At 45.4% G+C, this 27,646-nt stretch overlaps 1 protein-coding gene across 2 annotated transcripts in view; it reads right to left on the bottom strand.

The window, feature by feature from the left end:
- Nucleotides 1-23,611, bottom strand: part of LOC146072303 (NAD-dependent protein deacetylase sirtuin-3-like) — a 29,362-nt gene extending 5,751 nt beyond the window's left edge. The window contains exons 1-4 of one of the 2 annotated variants that reach the window (XM_083179605.1): nt 23,530-23,611; nt 7,061-7,253; nt 6,784-6,966; nt 994-1,226 (exon numbers count right to left, since the gene is read on the bottom strand). In XM_083179605.1, the coding sequence (XP_083035731.1) occupies nt 994-1,226; nt 6,784-6,966; nt 7,061-7,215 (571 nt within the window). In that variant the 5' untranslated portion in view covers nt 7,216-7,253; nt 23,530-23,611. The remainder of the gene's footprint in view (nt 1-993; nt 1,227-6,783; nt 6,967-7,060; nt 7,254-23,529) is intronic. The other variant, XM_083179606.1, reaches the window with a different exon arrangement.
- Nucleotides 23,612-27,646: the final 4,035 nt, after the last annotated feature.

Here is a 27,646-nt window from a genome sequence, read left to right as displayed (position 1 = left end):
CACTAGGGCGTGGTGGGAGAATAAAATAGTGTGCCGAGCGCAGCGAGGCACCGTGCCCGAAGCATTGCGAGCGAAGCAAGGGTCCGATTCTCATTGCCAACTGTGTCCATGTCGACTGTGTCGACATTCGGATCAAAAAACAGTGAAAAACCCATGTCGACCTTATGACCAGTCGACCTTCCTCATGTCGACCTTTATGCAAATTCGACCTTAAGTCATGTCGACCTTGGCCCATGTCGACCTTAAGTCAGGTCGACCTTCCTGCTAGTCGATCTAGTGGGGTCGACCTAATGACTGTAGACCTAAGTTCATTCTGACAGATGTACCGATTCCTTTCCATGTTACTGCTTTCTTTTGGGAAAATGACCTTCATACTTGTCAGTTGGAGATTTCAGCTATCAGATTGTGAATATATTAGAGAGCCAATAATGGTTGTTTTATTTACCACAATCAATCCTATAATATGAATTGTACATGTACTGAAACTGTGCAGACAAGATGGCCGCTCACCAGGCAAATGATTTTTTTCTCTCTTCGCAGGTCAAAGTAAACCTGGATTTTAAAACCGCATGCTGAAGGATGATTTGGGGGTGAGCACCGACGTCATGTGGCGTCAGCTGCCTGCCCTAAGCAGGGGTATGCCCAGTGTTTTTATGGGCCTGCCCATGAAACGCTCGGCGGACCCCAGCGACCTTCACCTGGCTGTCAATCATTTTGCATACTGGCCATTAAGTGAAAATCTCACCAAAGGCGTCCGCACAGGGGTTTGCACACGCACAAGAGCGACTGTGCGCAATGCAAAACCCCGCCATCAGGGACGGCCCCTCAGTTGGCCCACATACTACACCATAGAATCCTTCTCAAAATCAAATTTATATCATTATACAGTCCTAAAGCGGTTTTTGGTTAGATAACATAGTTTAAGGTCCTACAAGTGTTGCACAAGTATGGATAATTGACATTATAATACACACAGACATTGGGATATCTTACTTCGTTCTAGGCCGTCAATGTTCTGCGTATAACATCTCAGAAGCAAGCCTTTGTCATGCAGTAATCTCACAAAATAGTGCACCACGTTGGGTTTGTATCTACCAGGATACAGCTCTTTCGCAAGGGCAAAGAAGGGCTCAGGGTTATCTGTGAAGTAATCAATGTCAAAAATGGCTTCTGGGTACGGAACATTATAACTCTTTATGTTATCATACAGCCCAGAGCCAGGTGTTCTGTAGGAGAAGAATGGGGAAAGAACATTTTAAAATGTATTAAATACCAAATTAATTAAGTCAGTAACTGTGCAATATTTAGGATTGTCTTGTGATCTTTCTTTACTAATTTCCAATTCTTGATTCAAGTCTTCCTATACCGATCTTTTGGGTTGCGATCATTTGGTCTACAGCATGATGGTCGACAGTCATTAGGTCGACACCATTAGGTTGACATGTGAAAAGGTTGACATGGGTCTAGGGGTCGAAAGGTCATTAGTTCGACAGGTCGTTAGTTTGACAGGTCACTAGTTCGACAATGTCTAGGTCGACAGTCAAAAGGTCGACGGAGTTTTTCACTGTTTTTTTCCTGAATGTCAACACAGTCGACATGGACACCATTTGAAGTGCACCGTATCGCTCGTTGGGCACAGTGCCTCACTACGCTCAGCACACTATTTTATTATCTCATTTTTTTCATGCCCTAGGTCAGGGGTGGGGAACCTTTTTTCTACCGAGGGCCATTTGGAAAATTTGAAAACCCTTCGGGGGCCATATAAAAATTATCAATTATCCTTATATACGCGTGGGCATTATACACAGGGCAGCGGCATATACATGTGGGCATTATACACAGGGCAGCGGCATAAACATGTGGGCATTATACACAGGGCAGCGGCATATACATGTGGGCATTATACACAGGGCAGCGGCATAAACATGTGGGCATTATACACAGGGCAGCGGCATATACATGTGGGCATTATACACAGGGCAGCGGCATAAACATGTGGACATTATACACACTGGCAGCGGCATATACATGTGGGCATTATACACAAGGGCAGCGGCATATACATGTGGGCATTATACACACAAGGGCAGCGGCATACACATGTGGGCATTATACACACTGGCAGCGGCATATACATGTGGGCATAATACACAGAGGCAGCGGCATATACATGTGGGCATTATACACAGGGCACAGGCATATACATGTAGGCATAATACACAAGGGCAGCGGCATATACATGTGGGCATTATACACAGGGCAGCGGCATATACGTGTGGGCATTATACACAGGGCAACGGCATATACATGTGGGCATTATACACACGGGCATTGGCATATACATGTGGGCATTATACATACAGGCAGCGGCATATACATGTGGGCATTATACACACGGGCAGCGACATATACATGTGGGCAGAGACACCATAAAAAGTGTGGAGGAAGGGGGGGGGGGGTGTCACCCCCAAACAGGTTAATGTGATTATGTCTGATTATGAGAATCAGATATAATCACATTAACCTGTTTGGGGGTGAATCCAGGGGTAATGACAACCCCTGGATGTGTCAGTCACTGGGGAAGGGAGGGTGAGAGAAGCAGCATTGGCGGGCGCACATCTTCCCCGCCACCCGCCCGGCTATATTACCGATTCATCAGCTGCCTGCCCGCCCGCCTATATAACTGATGTACTGTATCAGCCGCCCGCCCGCCCCTATATTACTGATGTATTATCATCCACCCGCCCTCCTATATTACATACCAGGCGCCGGGGATGGCTGCTGCTGCTGCCGCCGGGGAGATGTGTAGAAGACGCGCCCGCCAATCACAGTGGCTGTGGAGGGGATGCGCCGGCAGTAATTGGCGGGCGCGTCTTATGCACATCTCCCCGGCGGCAGCAGCAGCAGCCATCCTCGGCGGCTGGTATGAAATATAGGCGGCCGGGCGGATGATACTTCTGACTGTAATATAGGCGGGCGGGCGGCTGTAATATAAGCAGGCGGGCCCGGACATACTGGGTGCGGGGGCCGTATCCGGCCCGCGGGCCGGAGGTTCCCCACCCCTGCCCTAGTGGATGGTAGGGCATGAAATACCACCTGTTGGCACAAAAAACAGTGAAAAACTCCATGTCGACCTTTTGACTGTCGACCTAGACACCATTCGACAGGTCATTAGTTCAACAGTGTCTAGGTCGACAGTCTTTCACCCTGTATTCTTCTAATGCAGGGCTGGGCAACACCGGCCCTCCAGATGTTGATGAACTACACATCCCAGCATCAGTTTCAGCATGGCCACATAGCAAAACTAATGCAAAGCATCCTGGGATGTGTAGTTCATTAACATCTGGAGGGCCGGTGTTGCCCAGGCCTGTTCTAATGTATACCATATGCAGTGCTGCAAACCACTTGCGGCACCTTATAAATAAAATGGTAATACAGTAATACTGGGTTCTTGGATTTGTCAGAGACGAGATTAGTTTTTACTGCCAGTTGCACTCCTGTACTTCTATGGCTGAAAGGCATGCCAGCAGATTATATTCTGGCTAGATTAGGACCATGTTTGTAGAGCTATAATAGGGAGATATTGTAAGGAGGCAACCATCATATGGACAATAGATGTGGTTGCTATGGGGTCCACAGCTCAGGGAAGGGGGGGGGGGGGGGGGTAATTGTTACCTGTCAAAGCCCTATGGGTTTAGGCGAGATTTTTATCATTGGGTTCCCTTACAAATGTTTGCCAACGGTCTTCTAAAGGTTAGACCAGTGGTTCTCAAATGGTTTGAATAGGCTCCCTGGGGTGCCTCAGAGCACTTGCAGGGGTTCCTCAGGTTGGTGGTCCAGAACCAATTCAAATTATTTAAGGTCAATATAATGGGCAAAAATCAGTGCTTGTGGCTTCCAATTATAAAATATATGGGTAAACAGAAGTGAATCACGTTCCTCACCACATACTTGGACCCAAGGATAAAATTTAAATCACAACGTATTTAATTGAATATCTTTTTTTCCTGAAATTTTCAGGAACGAACTTTTGGCCTAGGGGTGCCGTGAAAAATATTTTCTGTTACTGTAGGGCAGGGGCTGGCTGGCAACTTTTAGCCTAGGGGGCAAGTCCAGAGCACTGGCCCATAATCAGCCAAGTCACCGTCGGAAGGAATGCTTTTGCGCGCCGTAGGCGCGCCGAAAAATTAGGGGCGTGGCCTATCATAAGGGGCGTTGCCTGTACCATGATTGTATTGTGTACCTGCAGATTGCACATTTTAGCGAACCTTGTAATACCCATTACACATAAAGCCACATGCCGTAATGCCAATTACACATTATGCTGAACACCATGATGCCAGTTACAGATTAAGCCCAACACTGCGATGCTAATTACTCAATACACCGCACACTGTGATGCTAATTACACATTATGCTGCACACCTTGATGCCCATTACACCCCATACTGTGATGGCAATTACCCAATGCTCCCCACACCGTAATGTCCATTACGCCCCATACCATGATGCCCATTACACCACACAATGTGATGTCCACAGTGCCAGATATGCCCCCACAGTGCAAGATATTCCGCCACAGTACCAAATACACATATGCCCCCACAGTGCCAGACACAAATGCCGCCACAGTGCCAGATATTCTGCCACAGTGCCAAATACGCATATTCCTCCACAGTGCCAGATATGCCCCCAGAGTGCCAGAGACACATATGCCCCCACAGTGCCAGAGACACATATTCCCCCACAGTGCCAAAGACACATATGCCCCCACAGTGCCAGATATGCCCCCACAGTGCCAGAGACACATATGCCCCCACAGTGCCAGAGACACATATGCCCCCACAGTGCCAGAGACACATATTCCCCCACAGTGCCAAAGACACATATGCCCCTACAGTGCCAGATATGCCCCCACAGTGCCAGAGACACATATGCCCCCACAGTGCCAGAGACACATATGCCCCCACAGTGCCAAATACACATATGCCCCCACAGTGCCAGACACATATGCCCCCACAGTGCCAGATACACATATGTCCCCACAGTGCCAGATACACATATGCCCCCACAGTGCCAGATACACATATGCCCCCACAGTGCCAGATATGCCCCCACAGTGCCAAATACACATATGCCCCACAGTGCCAGATACACATATGCCCCCACAGTGCCAAATAAACATATGCCCCCACAGTGCCAGATACACATATGCCCCCACAGTGCCAAATACACATATGCCCCACTGTGCCAGATACACATATGCCCCCACAGTGCCAAATACATATATGCCCCCACAGTGCCAGATATGCCCCCCACAGTGCCAGATACACATATGCCCCCACACAGTGCCAGATATGCCCCCACACAGTGCCAGATATGCCCCCACACAGTGCCAGATATGCCCCCACACAGTGCCAGATATGCCCCCACAGTGACAGAAACACATATGCTGGGGTGAGGGAGGGGGGGGGGGAGAGCGCTTACCCACTCGCTAGCTGCGGGCCGTGCTGCAGCTGGATCAGCTTCTCCAGCCCTCCTGCGCTGGCCGCGGCTTCCAGAACACGGCCGCGGCTACAGGAAAATGGCCGCCGGCCTCCTGCACTGAGAACATGTCCTCAGTGCAGGGGGCCGGCGGCCATTTTCCTGTAGCCGCGGCCGTGTTCTGTAAGCCGCGGCCAGTGCAGGAGGGCTGGAGAAGCTGATCCAGCCGCAGCACGGCCCGCAGCCAATGGGTGGGTAAGCGGCCCGGGGGGCATATGGCACTCTGCCCCCCGGCCCAGCCCGCCCCTGCTGTAGGGTGCTGTGATTCGAAAAGTTTGGGAACCACTGGAGTAGACCCATGATTATATGGGTATGTGGTCATCAGGTCAAGTGTCAAAAGGTTGAACACTATTGGTTGTCATTGAATAGGTTGACAAGTGTTTTTCATGATTTGAAAAAAAAACACAACAACTTGTTCATACTTTGCCATCACAATGGGCATAGATAATATAATCGGAGCATATAATAGTGTGCAGAACTGTTCCCGAAGCATGGTGAGCGCAGTGAGGGGCCACGGTACATTTATACGGTGTCCATGTCTACCTGTGTTGAGAGACACCCAGAAAACTCATGTCAACCTTTTCTTATGTGTTCCTTTTTCATTTGTCATTTTGACCATGTCCACCAATAGCTGTCGACCTAACAACCCATGTCCAATTATGTTCTCCACTTGGACTATGATTCTGGATAAAGTTCTGATGTAACAGCACCGTGGAATACTCCTATAACAGGAACCGTCACCATTCATATTCCGAAAATCCATCAATTTAATCCAAAAATTCCCAAGCGCGGTTCTCAAGGCACCCTAATGATCCAGGTTTTAAGTATATCCATGCTTGGCCACAGGTAAATTAATAAGTACCTCAGTCTGTGCAGAGTCATGGATGTGGTGTGGTGCCTTGAGAACGGTGTTAGGGAACCTCTGATTTAATCACAGCTGGAGCCTCTCATTGTTTCCGTGAGCCCGCTATGGCGAAGGTTTGGCAATACGGTTTCTTCTGCTAAAGCTGTGAAGTACACATTTTACACATGCGCAGTGAAGATTTTCAAAAGCGGCATCTGGTGGATGATCACTGGTATTGCACTCATCCGGTAACGGCATCGCCAAGCTGTGAAATGTATTGCGCTGCCTTGCGCCGTGGTTCGCCATGGCGGACTGGCGGTACAATTGCCATAGGAAGGCTGGCTGAGAGACGCTCCATCTGTAAATGTTGTATTGAAAACAACAAAAATGCCCACCTAAAATCAGGAATTCCACTTGGCGTACTGATTCCAGCTCCCACCATAACTATTATCTGCTTGCAATGATTCTTCAAAATGAGGTTGGCAATATCTTCTAGACTGCTACATTTAAGAGGGAGACGTTGACTTCTGCTTTCAGGAAATCTCTTGACCAGTCCCGGCTTGGCTAGTTGACTTCTTCTAGAAAAATAACAAAGCAATAAAACAAAGTGCTGGAACACTACCTCTGACAGGTTTGTAAGTCTACAAAGAACCTTAAGTCTTTCTATCCCACCTTGTGCGATTCTGATCTTCTGCTACTGAAAGTCTATTCATTTTGTTTGCTAAAAGGTCTTCGGTCGGCTGACTGGTGTTGAAGGCAGATTTTGATGCACCAAGTTTTTGCGCACGAGTCTTGAGTGGCGATCTACCCAGGGAACTGCACGCCATTTGTTTTGAGTTGTAAGATGTTTCAACACACTGTCAACCTTCAGAAACGGAGGGTCATCATATATGGTTCTGTTGTCAACTGTATATACTTTAGAATAATAACGATTATTTTCGGACCACTAAGCCTCACCTACTTTACCAAGTCCAAACTTTTAAGGGTCCACACATTGGGGCACATCCCTTAAAAAATGTAGATAAAAAAAATAAATAAACTTAAAGATACTGCATTAAAAAAAAATATATCTTGACATTAATCAATGTAAAATCATATTTTTTATATTTGACTGGTCTTGTTTAGTCAGGCTGCTACCTGTAATGGGGGTATGGATCATTGGATAGACACAAACTAGGTTGACAAGCATTCGGTTGACACCACTAGGTCGACATGCAGGAATGCCAACATGACAGGTCGACATGCAGGAAGGTCGACATGACTGAAGGTCAACATGGGTTAGGTCCCCGGGGTTATTAGGTCTACACAAGCATTAGTTCGATATGGGGAAGGTCGACATTCAAAAGGTTGACAAGGGGTTTTTCACTTTTTTGACCCGAATGTCGACAGTCGACATGGGCACTGAAATGTAGCACTGCATCCCCTTGCATGGCACGATGCCTCGCTATGCTTGGCACACTTATTCTGCCACCATGTCTTAGTGGATGGTAGGGCGTGTATACCGCCTGTCGGCACATGTCAGCAAAAAAAGTGAAAACCCCATGTCGACATTTTGACTGTCGACATTCCATGACAACCTTCTTGCATGCTGACCTAATGCTTGTAGACCTTGTGACCTTTTCCTCTATAATTGAACAGTACAGATATTCCATGGCAACCACTGTCGCATGACAAGATCTATTGGGCAGAAGTGATTTGGAATGCCCCTCCGAGCCCTGTCTTGTACACAAAAACTCCAATCTTCCAGTTTTCCATGAAGGCTTCATTCCCTATCCCACAATGGCCACTTAGGGGAATGAGCATGTGCAGGGACTATCCTATTTTTTCCCCATAAGAGACCGTTGCAGAACATCACCGGGTCCCATTCTTACTATAGGGAGGAGGCAATGTAGCCCCTGACGCCCCCCCCTCCCTTTTTGACATTAGTGACCCAGCTTCTATTCGGGGTCACTGTGGGGTGCTCACCTTGCTCCCAGAATGGACCCGTATCCATGCGACCTGGCATTTGCAATGTTAAAGGAGTATTAAATCCCTTTCACACCGGCCACCCTGCAATTATCCAGCGTTCATTTTGCAGCCTGGCCCCAATTCACACCACCCGCAAATTACTGGGTTAAAGCTGTTCAACCCAGTAATTTGCTGAAAAACACAGGTTTTTCTGTGGTGTGAAGGGGTCAACACAGGTCTTAAATCTCTGCACTCCGACCTGGTCAAGAGCAGGGTCGGAGTGCTGGGATTTAAGACCCGTAAATCATGTAAAAAATAGATATTATATAGAACTAGCTGGAGTACCCAGCGATCAGTGGTGTGTGGTGGGGTGAGGCAGGTGAGGCACAGCCTTTCCTGTCATACTAGCGTATATACCAGAGTTTTTAATTTATAAAATATGTCAAAATGACAAATATATATATAAAAAAGCAAGGATTATACTCACGATAATACCTTTTCTTCGGAATACTTCATGGCAGCCATTACATTGGGTTCATCCCTCTCTCCTCTCCAATTAGACAGGTAGTTTTTTCCCTTAGGATCCAGCCCCTTCCTCTATATAATCTGGCACCTCCCCACAGACCGTAGTCTTTGACTGTCTCCGTCCTGATCCTAGGGAAAAAACACAAACAGGGAGGGCCAACAAACTTTTGGGCTGCCATGAAGTATTCCGAAGAAAAGGTATTATCGTGAGTATAATCCTTGCTTTCTCCTTCATACTTCATGGCAGCCATTACATTGGGATGTACCAAAGCAGTAGGGTGGGTTATACTATACCTCAAGCCAAGACTTGTCTAAGAACTTCACTTCCAAAGCTTGAGCCCGCGACATCCAATGCATAATGCTTAGAGAAGGTATGCAAGGAAGACCAGGTGGCTGCTTGACAAATTTCTTTAGCCGAAACTTTGGCCTCTCTCGCCCAAGAAACCGCCATTGCCCTTGTCGAGTGAGCCTTAATGCCCTCAGGAACTTCACGACCCACCTTCTTGTAAGTAAATGCAATTACTTCCTTTAGCCACCTTGACATTGATTGCTTTGATGGAGCCAATCCTTTCTTTGCCCCCTGGGGAATCACGAATAATGCTTCTGACTTCCTGAACCCCGCCGTCCTGTGTAGATAAATCTTGATAGCTCTCAAGACATCTAGGGTATGCAATTTTTCCTCTTTCTTCGTCAGAGGATTTTGGAAAAAACAAGGCAAAACTATTTCTTGACTTAAATTAACTGAGGAAACCACCTTAGGTAGAAAGGCCGGCCTAGTCCTCAGCACTACCCGATCCGGGAAAATCTTCAAATACTGTTCTTTGATACACAGAGCATGAATCTCTCCCACTCTTTTTGCTGAAGTTATTGCAACTAAAAATAACATCTTCCATGTTAGAAACTTTAACTTCGCTCTGTCCAATGGCTCAAACGGAGCCTCCATTAGTCCATTCAAAACCAAATTAAGATCCCACTGGGGGATTATTGACCTAACTCTAGGCCGGATCTTCTTGAGAGCCTGACAAAACCTTTTAACTAAGCTATGTTCTGCTAGTTTCTTGTCTAGCAGCGCACTCAGCGCCGAAATCTGGACCTTGAGTGTTGAAGCCGACAGCCCTTTGTTAAGCCCATCACAAAGAAACTGTAACACTTGAGGAATGTTTGCTTTAGGAAAGGTGAACTTGCCCTTGGACCAATTTGCGAACACCCGCCATATTCTGTAATAGATCTCTGACGATACCTTCTTTCTCGCTTGGAGAAGTACTTCAATGACTTCTGGGGATAAATTCTTGTCTTTTAGTTGCCGCCTTTCAATTTCCAGGCCGCTAAATTCAATCTGTGAGGCTCTAGGCAATAAACTGGGCCCTGCTTGAGCAGATCCTGAGTCACTGGAAGAAACACTGGACCCGCAATCGCCATGCTCTCTAACATGGGGAACCAAGCCCTCCTGGGCCAGTAGGGAAGGATAGCTATGACTTGACCCCCTCCGTTCTGACTTTCCACAATGTCCTGTGAATGAGGGAAATTGGAGGGAACACATACCCCAGGTGAAACTCCCAACTCTGCGATAGGGCGTCCACTCCGCTCGACCCCCAAGCCGGGTACCGTGAGTAGAACTGTGGCAACTTCTTGTTGACTGCTGAAGCCATGAGGTCCACCTCTGGTTGACCGAATTGCTCTACTATTTCCTGAAACACTGAGTCCTTCAGCTCCCACTCGCCAGGCACCACGCTTGTGCGGCTCAGATAGTCTGCGAGCTGATTGTCTTCCCCCAGCACATGGAGCGCTGATATGGACAACAGGTTTTCCTCGGACCAGCACATGATGTTTCGCACCTCTTCTAAGAGCCCGTGACTCCGTGTACCTCCTTGTCTGTTGACATAGGAGACGGTAGTGGCGTTGTCCGAAAAAATGCGCAAGTGCGCCCCTCGGACGTCTTCGCTGAAGAATTCTATTGCCTTCCACACGGCCCTTAGCTCTCTGTGATTGGAGGAGAACTCTGACTTGTGCCGGGACCACTGACCTTGACATGTCTTGCCCAGACCATGCGCCCCCCAACCCGTAGCGCTGGCGTCTGTGGTGATCACCTTGTAACGGGGACTTGCCAGTGAAGATTTTCTTGGTACTAGCTGATCGGCCTCCCACCATCTTAGGGATTCTTTGGCTGCCTCTGAGATCTTTATCCTTCTTTCTAGTGGCACCAGTCTTCTCGAGTAACCTAGAAGGGACCACTGGAGAGGTCTCATCCTCCAGATTTTCTCGCACCTCTTTGTGGACAAGGACACTTGAAACCTCACGGTATCCACCAATACTCCCAGAAACTGGAGACTCTGTGTTGGCTCTAGACAACTCTCCTCCCAGTTTAACAGCCACCCGTATTCTTGAAGAAACTGAATGGTGTAGTCTCTTGCTGTGACCACCTCTTCCTCTGAAGGTGCCACGATCAACAGATCGTCTAGATATGCCCATATCATGACTTTCCTTTTCCTCAGTTCTTCTATCAAGACCACCAGAACTTTGGTGAAGACCCTTGGTGACGAGGTGAGGCCGAAGGGCAGACAGGTGAACTGGAAGTGATCGTGACCTATGCAGAATCTCAGATATTTCCTGTCGTCTGGGGAGATGGGAATATGGAAGTAGGCGTCTTTTAGGTCGATGGAGACCATAAAATCGTTTCTTTTCAACCCCATTAAGATCGACTTTGTAGTCTCCATGTGGAACTTTCTTTTCTTTATGCGCAAGTTTAATTTTCTTAAATCTAATATAGTTCTGTAACCTCCAGAACTCTTGCTGACTATGAAGAGACGAGAATAAAAACCGGCTCCTTCCTCTTCCTCCGGGACTCTCACCACTGCTCCTGATGCGATGAGTCCCTTTAAACTTAAATTTAGAGCTTCCCTTTCTATCTTCGAAACTGGGATCTCTGAAACACAAAATTTCGCCATTCTTGGCTTTGACATGAACTCTAGGTGATAGCCAATCCTGACTACCTCCAGAACCCATCTGTCTCGGACGGTTTGTTCCCAGACGCGAGCAAAGCCCAACAGCCTTCCCGCTACCTGGGCCTGCTCCACCATGGGACCACCGTCACTGTTTCTGTGTGGTTCCCGAACTTTCGCCTCTTTTCTTGACGTATTGCCGAAAAAAGGCTCTGGACGTCCCTTGCGCGTATCTGTCCCGGACAGACCTGCCTGGCCTGTAGGACTTGGCCTGTCTATACGCTTGTCTGGAAGAATATGAGAAAAATCTCCCTCTTCTGTCCTGTGGTAATCGGACTGATTTACCGCCTGACATTCTTTGAATCATCTGATCCAAACAACTGCCGAAAAGGAAAGCACCCTCATAAGGCAATGTTGCTAGCTTGTTCTTCGAATGGGAATCTGCCGCCCATGATTTAAGCCAGGGGTCTTCAACCCATGGCCCGCGGGCCACAAGTAGCCCGCGGAGCTGATCTCAGTGGCCCCCTGCCCGCCAGCCCGCCATGCACAGGATTTTTTTTTTTTTAAGTAAAAGAAAACGCTGCCGAGGGAGGCAGCGTAATGGAGTCCCCCCGCGTGCCGCCTACCCGATTTCCATTGGCTGCAGGCAGGGCAGAAGAGTGGATCCAGCGTGGCTGAGGGAGGAGGAGGCACGTCTGGTCACGAGCTGGGGAGTTGGGACCCGGCGAAGCTGCGGGAGGAGGAGACGCAGCTGGCGAGAGCAGGGGACCCGGTGCTGGAACTGCAGGAGGAGGAGGCACAGCTGCTGGAGGGGGCCCGGCGAAACTGCAGGAGGAGGCATGGATGGTGGAAGCAGGTGACCCGGCAAAGCTGCAGGATGAGGAGGTACAGCTGGCGGGAGCAGGGGACCTGGCAATGCTGCAGGCATTACTGGGGGCATTGTGTGTGGGGCATTACTGGGGGCATTGTGTGTGAGGGGCACTGCTGGGGCATTGTGTGTGTGAGGGGCACTGCTGGGGCATTGTGTGTGTGAGGGGCACTGCTGGGGCATTGTGTGTGAGGGGCACTGCTGGGGCATTGTGTGTGAGGGGCACTGCTGGGGCATTGTGTGTGAGGGGCACTGCTGGGGCATTGTGTGTGAGGGGCACTGCTGGGGCATTGTGTGTGAGGGGCACTTCTGGGGCATTGTGTGTGAGGGGCACTGCTGGGGCATTAGGTGAGGGGCACTGCTGGGACATCATATGTATAAGCAGGAGTACTGCTGGCATTATGGTATGTGGCATAATGGGCATCAGTGTGGGGCATAATGTGCAATGGGCATAATTTCTGTGTGGATTAATGTGTAATGGGCATCACGGTGTGCGGCATAATGTGTAATGTGTATTATGGATAAACAGTGTAACAGTGTATATTGATTTAAGTAGCCTTTCATTGTTTGGGTTCGATCTGTGAGGCGTACTAGGTCACTGTGTGGGCCTTCATGTTTATATGTCACTGTGCTGCCTTCAGTCAACTTAAGCGTGTGAGGACAACGACCATTCCTGCGGTAACCAATGTCTGGTCATGCAGGTTGCAAAAGAGGTGTCAGGTAATTGTTTTCCTGCTAGTTCACACTCGTTATAATTAGGCCACACCCCTTTTTGGGAGCGTGCCTAAGGCGCGTGCAATTTATTCAATATCAAATTATATATGGGGGGGGGCACAAATTTTACTGTTTGCACTGGAACCCAAATTGGCTGCTGATAACTATTTGGATATGTGTATGTGTGTGTGGGGTTATGTGCTGAGTATGGGCGGCTGTGACAACTATCTATGAAGGACTGTGCTGACGTTATAGGGGAGCTGTGATTTCTATGAGGCTGTCTGAAAAACCGCAGTAGAGTATAGTGGCCCTCGGGCTTCACTGGATTTTTTTAGGTGGCCCACGCTGTCTTAAAGGTTGAAGACCCCTGATTTAAGCCATAAGGCCCTACGGGCCACCAACCCCGATGTCAGGGATTTTGCTGCAAAATCAAGACCATCTAGGGAGGCCTCACACATATAGTCCACTGCCAGCTGCACCTGGGTAAGACTTTTGCCGATTTGATCACGGGAAACCTTTTCCTGTATGTCTTCCTGCAATGCCGAACACCAAATTCTGAGCGCCCGAGAAAGGGAGGCCATGGCCACCCCTGATTTCAGTGAGACTGAGGCAGAGATATGTAGTCTCTTTAGAGCACTCTCCATTTTTTTATCCATTGCGTCTTTCAGTGACGCCCCATCCTCAAGAGGAATGGTAGTACGAGTCGTCACTTCTGACACTGCTGCGTCGACTTTAGGTATATTACACCACTTAATGAACTCTTCATCCTCAATGGGAAACATTTTTTGAATTCTCTTAGTCGACCCCACTCTCTTGTCGACACCCTGCCATTCCTTAGCTAGGATATCCTTCACAACCTTATGTACTGGAAAAGATCTCCCTTTTTTAGAACGATCCTCAAACAATGCGTCAAACTCAGACTTTGCAGGCTGCTTATAGTTAAGTGTCCTATAGAGATTTTTAAGCACTGCTTCTACCAACTCCACATTAAATAGACGCTCGTCCTCCAATACTTCGCCTGACTCAGCTGATGAGCCCCCAGACTCCTCCTTGTCCGCATCATCATGCACTGACACATCACCGTCATCTTTATCAAGGCTAGTCTGGGACCTGGACCTTTTATTCCCTGCATACTCCTCTTTGGAGATAAAGTTTTTCTTCATCCAGTCTCTCATTTCAGCTAACTGGGCTGATATATTCATCCCAACATCCTTCTTTGTCAGACACTCTAAACATAGTACTGTCTCTCCAACAAAGGCTCTATCACATCCTGGACAGATTTTAGTATTCTTGGTCTTAGCCACTTTCTTTCTGGGCACTGAAGGCACACTACAAGACAAGAAAGAAGATACTAACTACCTGACTGCAAACATGGCATGCTGTAACAGCGTGTCCTCATTAAGAGGACTTACCTGGGCGGCGGTGTAACCCCCTTCTGAGAGGCATCCTCCATGGCAATAATCCTGGCTTGCTACCAAAACGTTCTTGCAGCCGAACAGCCTTGCGCCTGTAACACCGACCAGGCGCCTTTTAATCCACGCTGCCGCAGCAGCCAGCGTCCCCCTCTCTGCCGCTGGCGCCAACCCGGCGCGCACTTCCGCCTAGCTGGAACGCACGCGGCCGTGACCCGCACGCCGCGTGCATCCGCCGGAAGTGACGCGCGCGTCACTAACGCCGTCCTGACTGCCGGGGAGACTCAGCGCTACCCAGGAAGGAAGCCGGAGCCTGTACCCGGACACTGGAACACGCAGGAGCCGGCAAACAGGTGATACTTACATGCGCTATGCAGGGAGGGATGCCGTGGGTTCTTACAATGTCCTTGCCACCGGCCCACGGACACACTTTTAGGCTTAGGCACCGCCAGCCTGCCCAGGTCTCCGGTCGCATAACCAGCCTACCGGGTATATATTCAAAAATAACAAACTAACTCTAACTGACTACCTGTCACAGACAGAAGGAGACAGGAAAAAGACTACGGTCTGTGGGGAGGTGCCAGATTATATAGAGGAAGGGGCTGGATCCTAAGGGAAAAAACTACCTGTCTAATTGGAGAGGAGAGAGGGATGAACCCAATGTAATGGCTGCCATGAAGTATGAAGGAGAAAATCTTATTTTTATAATTCTATTTTTTTTATAGTCAAAACTATTGAGTAAAAAGTCTATGGCAGGTGAGGCAGTGCCTCACCTGGCTACCTTTTCTGCACATCTCTTATCAAAACTCAGCAAATCTCCAGCAGTATATGCGGCTGCACATGTGTATAATGCTGGGATGTACCCCATGGCTCATATATTGTGTGCAAATCTGGCTCTGGTACTTGCCAGGGACTCTTGAGCCATTTACCTCACCAGCGATGTCTGGGATTTTAAGAATGTTTACAAAACTCAACCTATATATTAACCCCTTACCGACGCAGCCTGTTTTTGCCTTCCTGACAGAGGCCTTTTTTTCAAATCTGACATGTATCACTTAAGTGGGGATAACTTTTTTTGCTTTTACTTATCCCAGTGATTTTTAGATTGTTTTCTCGTGACACATTGTACTTTAAGTTAGTGGTAAATTTTGGTCGATACAGTCTTTTTTTTTGTGAAAAATACCAAAATGTCATAAAAAAATTGAACATTTAGCAATTTGCAAAATGTTAAATTTTCTGCTTGTGAGACAAATAATCATACCACTCAAAATAGTTCATAACTAACAAAGATCATATGTCTACTTTATGTTTTAATCATTATTTCAAACTCATTTTTTTGGGACACTAGGGGGCAGCAGAGTCAAAATTATACACCTAACACAGTAAACGCTGCTTTTGGCTGTTCACGTTTGAACAGCCAATCGCAGCGATCGCTGAGGGGGGGGGCATCGGTGCCCCCCCTGGGCAATGAGGGAAGATGTCTGCTGTCAGGGACAGCAGACATCGTCCCTCTGTCACCGCGTCTATAGACGCGGTGACAGTTTAAAGTCATGACGTACATTTACGTCATGTGTCGGGAAGTACATCCCGACCATGATGTAAATGTACGTCAAATGTCGGGAAGGGGTTAAAAACACAGTATAAATAACAGTATAATAAAGCATGCAAAATGTTATACACCAATAAAATGAAAACTCAATTGAAAAATATAGAAATGTATAATATACTCCTCATTGTATGTACACAGTGAGATTATACTTTCTATTCGATCTGTGTCTGGATTGGTTACAGTGCTCACATTCGATTTGACTATGTAGTACAGGTCTGTAATGTATCGTCTTGCCTGCCAAGACTATCTGCATCAAATGTAGGAAAACCATTAAATTTCTATTCGATTTTGCTTCTATAAGCAAAATCGGTACTTATGTAGTATCTGGGCGTCCGATTTTGTGATTGTATGCCTTACCTTAAGGCATACAATCAGATGCGATGCGATTCGATGCGATGCGATTTTGCATAGGATTCAATGTTAAGAAGGTCCTGTTCAATTCCCCACTATCCAAGTGGGCATAGAGTTGATTTTATATAGCGTGGCGAGCGCAGCAAGCCACCGAGCCCGAAGCGTGGCGAGCGAAGCGAGCCCCGCGAGGGGACGCATATTTCTTAAAAAGTATTCTGTGTCCGCTCGCCACGCTTCGGGCTCGGTGGCTCGCCACAGGTTTATATCCAACTCCATGCCCACTTGGATCGTGGGGAAAGGAAAAGGACCCCTTTTTCCCATTGAATTCTATGTTAAAATGGACTCAGACCATTTTAACATTGAATCCTATGGAAAAATCTTGACCATCGCATCGCATACGATTTGGTCGCATGCGATGCGATCCGATTTCTAAATCGGACGCCCAGATACTACATAAGTAAGGATCAAATATGGTTTGAGGTAACATGTTTAAAAATATGGTTTGAGGTAACATGTTTAAAAAAAGGGGCAGACTAGATGGGCCAATTGGTTCTTATCTGCCGTCAAATTCTATGTTTCTATGTTTCTATAAGTACCGCAAAATCAAATAGCAAAATAGTGCATATCTCACTGTGTGTACCCTCTATAAGCATGCAGGAGGGGACGGTATTTTACGCTCATGGCTTACGAGGTGAATTTCAGTTTAGGGGTTTAGCGACTCTCCAGGCAAATGTAGGAGGTTTTAGGATCCCAAAAATAAATGAACGCGTCTAGTGCAGAGATAACAGTTTTCTATTTTGCATTCGGCATAGTGAGGGTTTATATTGCAATATAATGACTACAACAAAGCTTTAAAGCTGTGATCTTTTTGGGAATTGTTCCGCACTTTGAACTCTTGTATCTGCACCCGCGATTATGGCCCAGGGAGCTATATTTAGCAGCCAGACAGAAGAAAAAAAGTAAAACTCTGGGGAACAGAGACTTCCCGGTGAAAAGCAGAAAAGCTTTAAAATGATCACCTTTTGACAGAGGTAATAGCTGTAATATATCTCATCTCCTTCCCCTTGTAGTGGAGAGAATGGCTATGTTAATAAAGGACACAGCTGTAGCTTCTTTATAACCTACTGGGGGCATGGAGGTGAGGGGAGGAGAATGCAGAGGATGGGAGAGAGGGAGTTTGTACTCCATGAGCAAATACAGCTGGAAAAATAGAAAGAGTTACAGACATATTAAAAAGCCTATAGGGTAGATGTACTAAGCTTTGCAGAGTGAGAGAAAGTACCAGCCAATCAGCTGCTAAATGCCATGTTACAGACTGTTGTGTTTGAAAAATGAAAGAAGCTGATTGGCTGGTACTTTATCTTTCTCACTCTTCTGGGCTTGGTACATTCCTTCCTCTATAGAGATAACCTTTCTGAGTCAAAAATAATAGATATAAACAGGGCTATTTTTCTGCAGGCTCCAGCAGGAACTGTGGTCCTTATTCTAGTTCACTCTTTCTGACAATATTTCTTAGATGGACAAAACCATGTGCACTGCAGGTGAGGCAGGTGTTACTTGTGCAGAGATAATTAGATTTGGGTGGGGTTTTACATCTGCCTCACCTGCAGTGCACATGGTTTTGTCCATCTAAGAAATATTTTGCCAGAAAGAGTGAACTGGAATAAGGGCCTCAGTTCCTGCTGGAGCCTGCAGAAAAATAGCCCTGGATATAAAGTACTAGCCAATCCACTCATAGCTGTCATTATTCATACAGAAAAATAGCCCTGGATATAAAGTACTAGCCAATCCACTCATAGCTGTCATTATTCATACAGTCTGTAAAGTAGAATGGAAACTGATTGGCTAATACTCTTCAAGCTTTGAAAATCCCTCCGCCCCCCCATAGACACCCAGAACAATCATTTAAGTCAAAAATAAGCAATAGGTATATCCTTAAGAAATTAAACAGTAATTACATGGTATTTGCCATCAGGAGCAATTCTATCCGAAATAACCCTAATCTCTTCCTACCTGATCACCTAATAACAGACAGAATGTAATAAAGAACAATAAACAGTAGACCAAGTTTACAGTCTCCCCTCAGGCTAATTGGGCAGTTTTAACAGCAGCCGTTTAACAACCTGGAGCTTGTTATGGGCCAATGCACTCAAACAGTGTGAGCAGCTAAAAAGGAATAGCCCCATAGAGCACTTGTACCTACCTGCTCGCAAAAAAGACACAACATAGAAATTTCATTAAAAAAAAATTATATATATATATATATATATATAAATAAAACTCCAATCTGCGCCCGGGTAAAGTAAAAGCAGCACCACTGAAAGGTCTCCTGTTAGACGAGACCCAGTTTTTTTTAGAGATGAAGAAAGGGAAAAAGATCAGGGTGCGCTTCCAGACATGAATTAACACATTTAAAAGTAACAATCTTATTTAACCCCTTCCCGACGAGGCCTTTTTTGTTAATTTTTTTTTTTTTCCTCCTTGCGTTCAAATAAGCGTAACTTTTTTAATTTTCCAGCTATATAGACACATGAGGGCTTTTTTTTTGCGGGACAAGTTGTACTTTTTAATGGTACCATTTACTATACCGTATAATATTCTGGGGAATCAGGAAATAATTCAATGTGGGGTAAAAAAAAAAAAAAACGCCATTCCACAATTTTGCGCTGGTTACAGTTTTTTTGGAGTTCATAGTTCGTTTAAAATGATGGGTTATCTTTATTCTATGGGTCGTTACAATCTGGTGATACCAAACTTATATAGTTTTCGTTACGTTTTAGCACTAAAAAAAAAAATAGAAAATTTTACGGTTTTTCTAATTTGCGTCGCGTCGCCATGTTCTGCGGCTTATAACTTTTTTATTTTTCCACCTACGGACCTGGGTGAGGGCTCATTTTTTGCGGGCTGAAGTGTACTTTTTAATTAATACCATTATGGGATATGTGCGACTTTCTGATCTCTTTTAGTTACATTTTTTTGGGTAGGCGATGCGACCAAAAAACGTAGTTTTGGCGTTGGGAATTATTTTCCGTTTACGCCTTTAACCGTGCGGGATAACTAATGTTATATTTTAATAGATCGGACTTTTAGGAACGCGGCGATACCAAATATGTGTATTTTTTTATTTTTTATTTATTTTTATTTGTGAAATGGGGAAAGGGGGGTGATTTGAACTTTTAATAATTTTTTTTTTTATTCTTTTTTTTTTACTTAATTTTTTTTTTTTTTTACTTTTACTACAAGGCCCCCTAGTGTACTTGACCACTAGGGGGCGCGATCGCCTGTACTAGGTTCAGCCATAGAGCTCTATGGCTGAACATAGTGATTTTCAGCACTTCCTATTACATCCTGCCTCAGGCAGGATGTAATAGGTATGCTGACATGGCCAGCACAGGGGTCTACATTAGACCCCTGGCTGCCATGGCAACCGATCGGCACCCTCCGATCTCGCCGCGGGGGGCCCCGATCGGCGCCGGAGGGGGGCGCCCCCCCTCCGATCAGCTATTTAAGCACTGCGGGCGCTTTGCCCGCGGTGCTTAAAGGGTTAAACGGCCACGATCGGCGAACTCGCCGCTCGTGGCCGTGAGAGCAGGTACCTGGCTGTAATATACAGCCATTACCTGCTCTCTTTCAAGCCAGCTCACTCCGTGAGCTGGCTTGATTCCCCCGCAACCGACACATGACGTATATATACGTCATGTGTCGGAAGGGGTTAATGATAAAAGATGCTCAATGAGTAATAATAAAATACACAATAAAAATGTATTTTGGCACAATTTGTTATCAAAAGAACTGTTGATTGGACTTCCGATCTTCGAAGAGATGCCCAGGTTGGTTAATCCCACCCAATTAACCAACCAGCCCCGTTCTAGACACATTACTCCCATTCTCTACTCCCTTCACTGGCTGCCAATAAAATGGCGAATCATTTTCAAGATCAATCTACTGAGTTTCAAAGCCCTACATGACCAAGGCCCAAGGTACCTGAAGCAGCTTCTGATTCCATACTGTCCCACCCGAGTACTGCGGTCTGTAGATGAAGGACTTTTAGCAGTACCTAGGATCTCCCGTAATTCATCTGGGGGTCGAGGTTTTAGCCATTCAGCTCCGACTTTACGGAACTCACTTCCCAGCACAGTTTGTGAGACCCCCACTCTAGAATCCTTCAAAAACAGACTCAAGCGTTTCCTTCAGTCCCTTAAGTATTGTTTAAGAAAATCTTTTCTGTACTTCATTGTTCCTGTACTGTATTACATTCATTCTAACTGTTAAACGCCAGGGGTGAAATGTAATAGGATGAGAGATTCAGAAAGTGAGAGATTTGGTAAGAAATCTCCCGGTGTTTTTTAAAGCGGCAATCATTTACTCTGCACAGCCAGTTTGATTTTGAAGTGTAATCATTTACACTTCAAAATCAAACTGGCTGTGCAGAGTAAATGATTGCCGCTTTAAAAAACACCTGGAGATTTCTTACCAAATCTCTCACTTTCTGAATATCTCACCCTATTACATTTCACCCCTTGAGTCCTATTGGAGGAAAAGCGCTATATAAATAAAATTATTATTATTATTATTTATTACTAGCACAGCACGGCCAGTGATGATGCAGGAGGGCCCATCACCGCTCATCGCTGCCCCGTACACACTGGGCGGCTTTTGAGCTGAAAGCAGCTCAAAAGACAAAACTGAGCTGCTTTCAGCTTAAAGTCACCCAGGGTGTACGGGCCTTTTAGGAATTATACATTTTTGCCCATAGATTTATATCTGTTTGTACAAGGGCAGACTGTATGCACAGTGTATAAGCACTAGGACAGAGGCTACAACTATATGACCTATCACATGTAAGCACTGTCTCCAGGAAAAGGAACCTATGGTGGGGTAACAATTCCAGGACCTTGCAGAATTAACAGTCACAACCTTCTCTGTGCGGTTACCAGTGCAGTAAGCAGAGAGCGAGAGAGCAGGGGGGGCAGCCGTAACCTAGCAACAAGCAAAGCCAAACTTTTGCCAAAATAAGGAAAAAAGACTAAACTGTTGGACGAAACTACCCCACCCCTCCCCACAAATCAGAATACAAAAGAATATAAAGTAAATAGAACATAATGTATTACACATTTGAGTATTTTGTAATCCTTTGATTAATTTAATGCCAGATACATCCTTAAACAGATGCAGGGAGATTAAATGGATTTAAAGTTTTGTTATCTGCCTCAGTTTAACTGCTCCAGACATAAAACAACTTCTTGAATGGTCTGACACCCACTGACCAGCGGATATAAGCTACTTACAGGAATTAACCTAATCTAATTATACAAAAAGGTTTTTAGCACAGGCCATAAAAAAGGCAGCTTAGTCCTTAGTCCTAGTAGTAGACTATTGTTACACAGTAAAATAAAATGATAATAAATATCAGGTTATATTATATATTTGTGGATCCGCACAATTACCTTATAACAGAATTAGTTATTTGCCATTTATTGGAATGTGGGTAAGGGTAAATGTAACTTCTTGGGCTTGTCATATTACAAGTATTTGATAAGTATGGAGTACATATGTACTAAACGCAAACATGTGGCTCTATGTAGCTTATTATGGCTCCTATATATGGAACTAAAAAGGAGACTACAAAAAAAACAAACGATTCCCGTCTTTGGGCAGTGTATCGCTATGTAAGTGGTCTTGTACTTTGGAGAAAGCAAATCTAAAAAGGTCATCACTCAGCCATCAGAAGAGGCCATGCCGCCATCTGCTGATTATTTGCAGTACTGCATGTTCTGTCAGAACCACATAGAAGCATGGATTATAAAATTAGCTTCAGTATGCTTGTGCCTCACGGCCTACAGTACTTATTTGGGATATGGTCACTAGGTCGACAAGCCTGAAGGTCGACACAAGCATTAGGTCGGGAAGGTCGACAGTAAAAAGGTAGACATGGGGTTTTTCACTTATTTTTGAGCCGACATGTACCGGCAGGTGGTATTGCATGCCCTACCATCCACTGGGGCGTGGTGGGAGAATAAAATAGTGTGCTTACTGTAGCGAGGCACCATGCCCAAAGCATGGCGAGCGCAGCCATTTTTTGTGTCTGTGTCGACATTATGGAAAAAAAAAAAAAGCTGAAAAACCCCATGTCGACCTTTTGACAGTCAACCTTCCCCATGGTCGACCTAACCCCATGTCGACCTTAAGTTATGTCAACCTAATGCTTATTGACCTAGTTGCTGTCTATCCAATGATCCATACCCTCTTATTTAGCCAGGAACTGCTGTTTATGCAAGACTAAAAGGGCATACACACGTAGAGATGTGTGCTAAGCGGTTTAGGGTAGGTGATTTCCCTGTGTCCAGATCGCCCATGGAGAGCACATACACATGCAGAGATTTGTGGATCCAGAAATCCAGGAACGGCGCAATTTCTCCCTCATGGAGAGATCAGTTAGGCCAGGGTTGCCTACCCTACCGAAATGGCCGGGAGAGTCCCAAAAATCGGGTTCCCCTCCCGAAGAATGCAGCCAAAAGTCGGCAACTATGAGGTAGGCAAGTATGGGTTACCGGATGAAATCATAGAGTTCACATGGATTGTAGACATGCACACAACTAGTTTATTCTCTATGAGGCAAACTACACAAGACAATGGAACTATCAAACAATAAAATGTGTAAAAACATTTAGCCCATAGGTTTTCCCAGTATGGAAATGGTTTCCTAGCACTTACCACTTGTCCTCAGACACACAGGCATCGTCATCAGCTTAATAAGCCTATCATCAAGTCACTACCAGTTAGTTAAATGTAGAAGAATAACTTCAGTCAGCAATTCCCAAATACTGTGTATCCAACCTGTTAAAGTGGGAAAATTAGGATGGAGCAACCAGCGTCCAGGAATCATACAACCTTCTGTCACCTATACTCAAGGAAGCCTTTTGCTGGGCTGTACTTATAGCTACCTTGTCCAATGATGCTGCTGCCTATTATCAATTCAAACCACTAACAATTAGTAGTAATGAGCTGCTATTGAAAAATGTTAGGCTCAATGTAATTAACTCCCCCCCCCCCCCCCCCCCAAAAAAAAAAAAGCTGGGGAGACACTATAGGAATCGCTCCTATTGCTAGTGATAAATTAATATGAGTGAGTTAATTAGATATGAAAGGGCTCTGGATAATGGCCCTTATTCAGATCTGATCGCAGTACAAATTTGTTCTCAAAATGGGCAAAACCATGTGCACTGCAGGTGGGGCAGATGTAACATGTGCAGAGAGAGTTAGATTTGGGTGGGGTGTGTTGAAACTGAAATCTAAATTGCAGTGTAAAAATAATGCAGCCAGTATTTACCCTGCACAGAAACAAAATAGCTCACACAAATCTAATTCTCTCTGCAAGTTACATCTGCCCCACCTGCAGTGCACATGGTTTTGCCCATTTTGAGAACAAATTTGTACTGTGATCAGATCTGAATAAGGGCCAATGTGTTCCTCAATGCTGGTGTGGATCAGTTGGTCACCAGCAAGTTGTTAAACAGTTATTAGATCGACATGCATTTAGGTTGACATATGTCTAGATCGACATGCAGGAATGTCGACATGGGTTAGGTCAACAGGGTCATTAGGTCGACATGGGTTAGGTCAACAGTGAACAGATCGACATGGGGTTTTCCGCTGTTTTTTACCCGAATGTCTACAGTCGACATGGACACAGGTTAAAGTGCAACGCGTCCCCTCGTGGGTTATGGTATAAAACATAGACTGACTCATGATAGACAGTCACAAGGTTGATAGGGTCAAAGGGTTGACAGGGTCTAAAGGTCGACAGGTAAAAGGTCGATGTGGTCAAAATGTCGACAGACAAAGTTTTTTTTTTGCATATATATTGGCTTCATAAATAAAAGTTTTTTTAAGTAAAAGAAGAAAAAACTTCTGGAATAATCTGTTTATTTTGAAAACCTGCGAACCCCATATAAAGAATTGCACATTAACCCAGCGCTGCAGATAATCCCTGTTTCTGCATAGAGATTGTCCATTGAAATAATCATTGATTGAATATTTTCACCTGGGATTCAGCAGCTGCAGGGGGAGAGCGCTTGAGACTGTGTGGACTGACTTTTTTTAAAAGATACAGGGAGTCATTTATCTCTGTGAGCCTGGGTGGTAGCGGTGTACATCAGCAGGTAGTAGGGTAGAGTAATAGGCTTGCTAGCTGCATTTCTCCTCTGTTCGGGTCCCTTCTCTCTCCTGGCCACATCGCATTGCCGCAGAGCACTAGAGACTGAGCTAGAGAAGGCCCAGACTCTACTGCGCATGTGCAGACCTCCGAAAAAATGGTGCAGAGTGCGCAGTGTGGCTAACCTGAGGGGCACACGTGTACCCTCCACTTGCACCCATTAGAAATATGCCACATGTATGTATGTATGTATGTATGTATGTACTCCAATCAGAAAAAATTATACATAAATATGGCAGAGGATTAGGATGTAGTGACTATTTATACATACTTCCCAACTTCTTTGTCCTGTAGCGGGGCGCACCGAAAAGAGGCGTGGTATATGTAAATTAGAAGCATTGCATACGCAAATGATGTTATTGTCGGATCCGCCCCCTTTTACACCTGCTGCGTTCACTGCATCTATTCCTTCAGTCCCCAACTGCCCCCCCCGCCACAGAACACTGCTGTCCCCGGGCGGGTTGCGGGACCGTCCCAAAAAAAGGGACTGTTGGGAGGTATGTTTATAAACATAAATATATTATTCCAAAATGATCCCAGAGGCAATGGTAGAAGTTGGCATGAGAGCCCCTACATTTAGGGCACCTGGGAACGGCATCGGGATCAGAGTATGCACGAATGCACCATGGCACAGATATGCTCAACGCATAGTTTTCAGGTGGACTTCCTGTAAGTACGCCAAGATTAATAGCTTCATGGAAGAATCATAGTGTGTCAGTAAGGAATCAATAGGTGGTATACTAGAAATTTTATTTTTACATTTTTCAGTTAATGGTCAAATGAGTTTTGTAAGGAAAAGTGACTATTATCTATATATATATATATATATATATATATATATATATATATATAAACAGTCTTAGGGGAAGAAGCAGCACTCCAGCCTTATATACCAAAGACCGCGTCTTATATATATATATAAACAGTCTTAGGGGAAGAAGCAGCACTCCAGCCTTATATACCAAAGACCGCGTCTCGTCGACGCGGTCTTTGGTATATAAGGCTGGAGTGCTGCTTCTTCCCCTAAGACTGTTTATATAGCTGGCTTACAGCTGATAGCGGGCACCCGCCGAGGAATTATTTAAGTGGAGCTGCCGGACCCCCCTCTCTACCTGTATATATATATACCAGAAGCAAAGCAGAGGGCACTCACCGTTTGGATGAAAAAAACTTTGGAGTTTATTGGAAGTAAGGCATGTTGTTACCGTTTCGATCCTAGCATGGATCTTTGTCAAAACATCAGCAGGAGATACAAAAGTGATCCTTTCACTACAGCCACACCAGCCATAATGGTCATTCAGCAGGGTATATATAGGCACATAAGTCACATGATCATTTGAGTAGCCAATCAAAACACTACAAATCAAAAACGGCCTTTAACAGCCAATATTTTATTCATATGGCCATGTCAGAGACTATAATCATATGTCCCAGTGACTGGAGTCATAAAGTGCAAAAGCCACAGCGTAGCAACACTTTAAACACTATAAAACAACTATTCCGGGCTCCGTACCGGAAGTACCATGCGTTCCAAAGCTATGGAACGCACAGCCATGACCGGAAGTGACGTTCCGTTATTCTAGCTGACAGAACGTGTCAGCCTAGCTCACATAGCGGTTACGTGCGCACCATATTAATGGAGCGCATACAGGAAGTGGGGACAGCCGGACTAGATCAGTGCCTTAAACAGCGCCGCACCCGGAAGTGTGCGTTCCATCTTAATGGAACGCACATCCATATCTAAATCAACAAGATTTGATACTCGAAAAAAAGGGAGAGAAAGGAGGACTCAATAAGGTATTTGTTAGTGACCATATGCCCATATAACAACCTGCCTAATGACACTGTTTCTTCATCAAAATCATTTTATTAAAACTATTTTAATAATAAGAAGTTTTACACACTAATACATACATATACTAAAATAAGAATATCAACCAAGGTTGATTTAGAAAAAAAAAAAAAGACCATGGTCAAAACCAATCTGGTTTTGCCACTAAAGATAGTGTGAGGAAAAAATCATTCTCACTAATAGAACTAGGGGGAACAAAGTTCACCCTATTGATTCTACCAAACCAATTATTGGACCAAAAAAAGAATTTTTATTTTCATAGAAAAATGTTCAAAGAATTGTATTCATTCAACCCTTTGGGGGTTACAGTTCCTAGTTCAGCGATCCATTTTGCCTCTCGTTGCTTCAGTAGTCGCTCTCTATCTCCTCCCCTCGATGGTTGTGGAACATGATCGATGAGCATGCATCTTAGACTTGAAACGGAATGATTTTTATGCATGAAGTGTAAAGCCACTGGTTTGTCACTCTTCCGTGTATCAATGGCCTGACGAATAGAGTGGCGGTGGTTCGCCATCCGCTCTCTAAAACTTCTTGTTGTTAATCCAACATACATAAGCCCACATGGGCATGTTAGAGTATAGATAACAAACTTGGAAGTACAAGTTAGACGATGTTTGATTTTAATCGGTCTGCCACTGTGTGGATGTGAAAAAGTTGACCCAGGCGTCATGGACCTACACGTGGCACAGTCCGGGCATCTGAAACACCCCTTTCTCCCTTGAGACAACCACGTTGAGGTACCCTTTGATGGCTGAAGCATCGGTCGCATCAATAGCTGCTTCAAATTGGGTCCTCTACGGTACGAATGCATTGGGGGTTTAGTGCT

Source organism: Crinia signifera, chromosome 4, assembly GCF_055691185.1.
Source record: "Crinia signifera chromosome 4, ASM5569118v1, whole genome shotgun sequence".
Classification (NCBI taxonomy): Eukaryota; Metazoa; Chordata; class Amphibia; order Anura; family Myobatrachidae; genus Crinia; species Crinia signifera.
The sequence above is the reverse complement of the archived record's forward strand: the minus strand, read 5'-3'. Positions and strand labels throughout refer to the sequence as shown.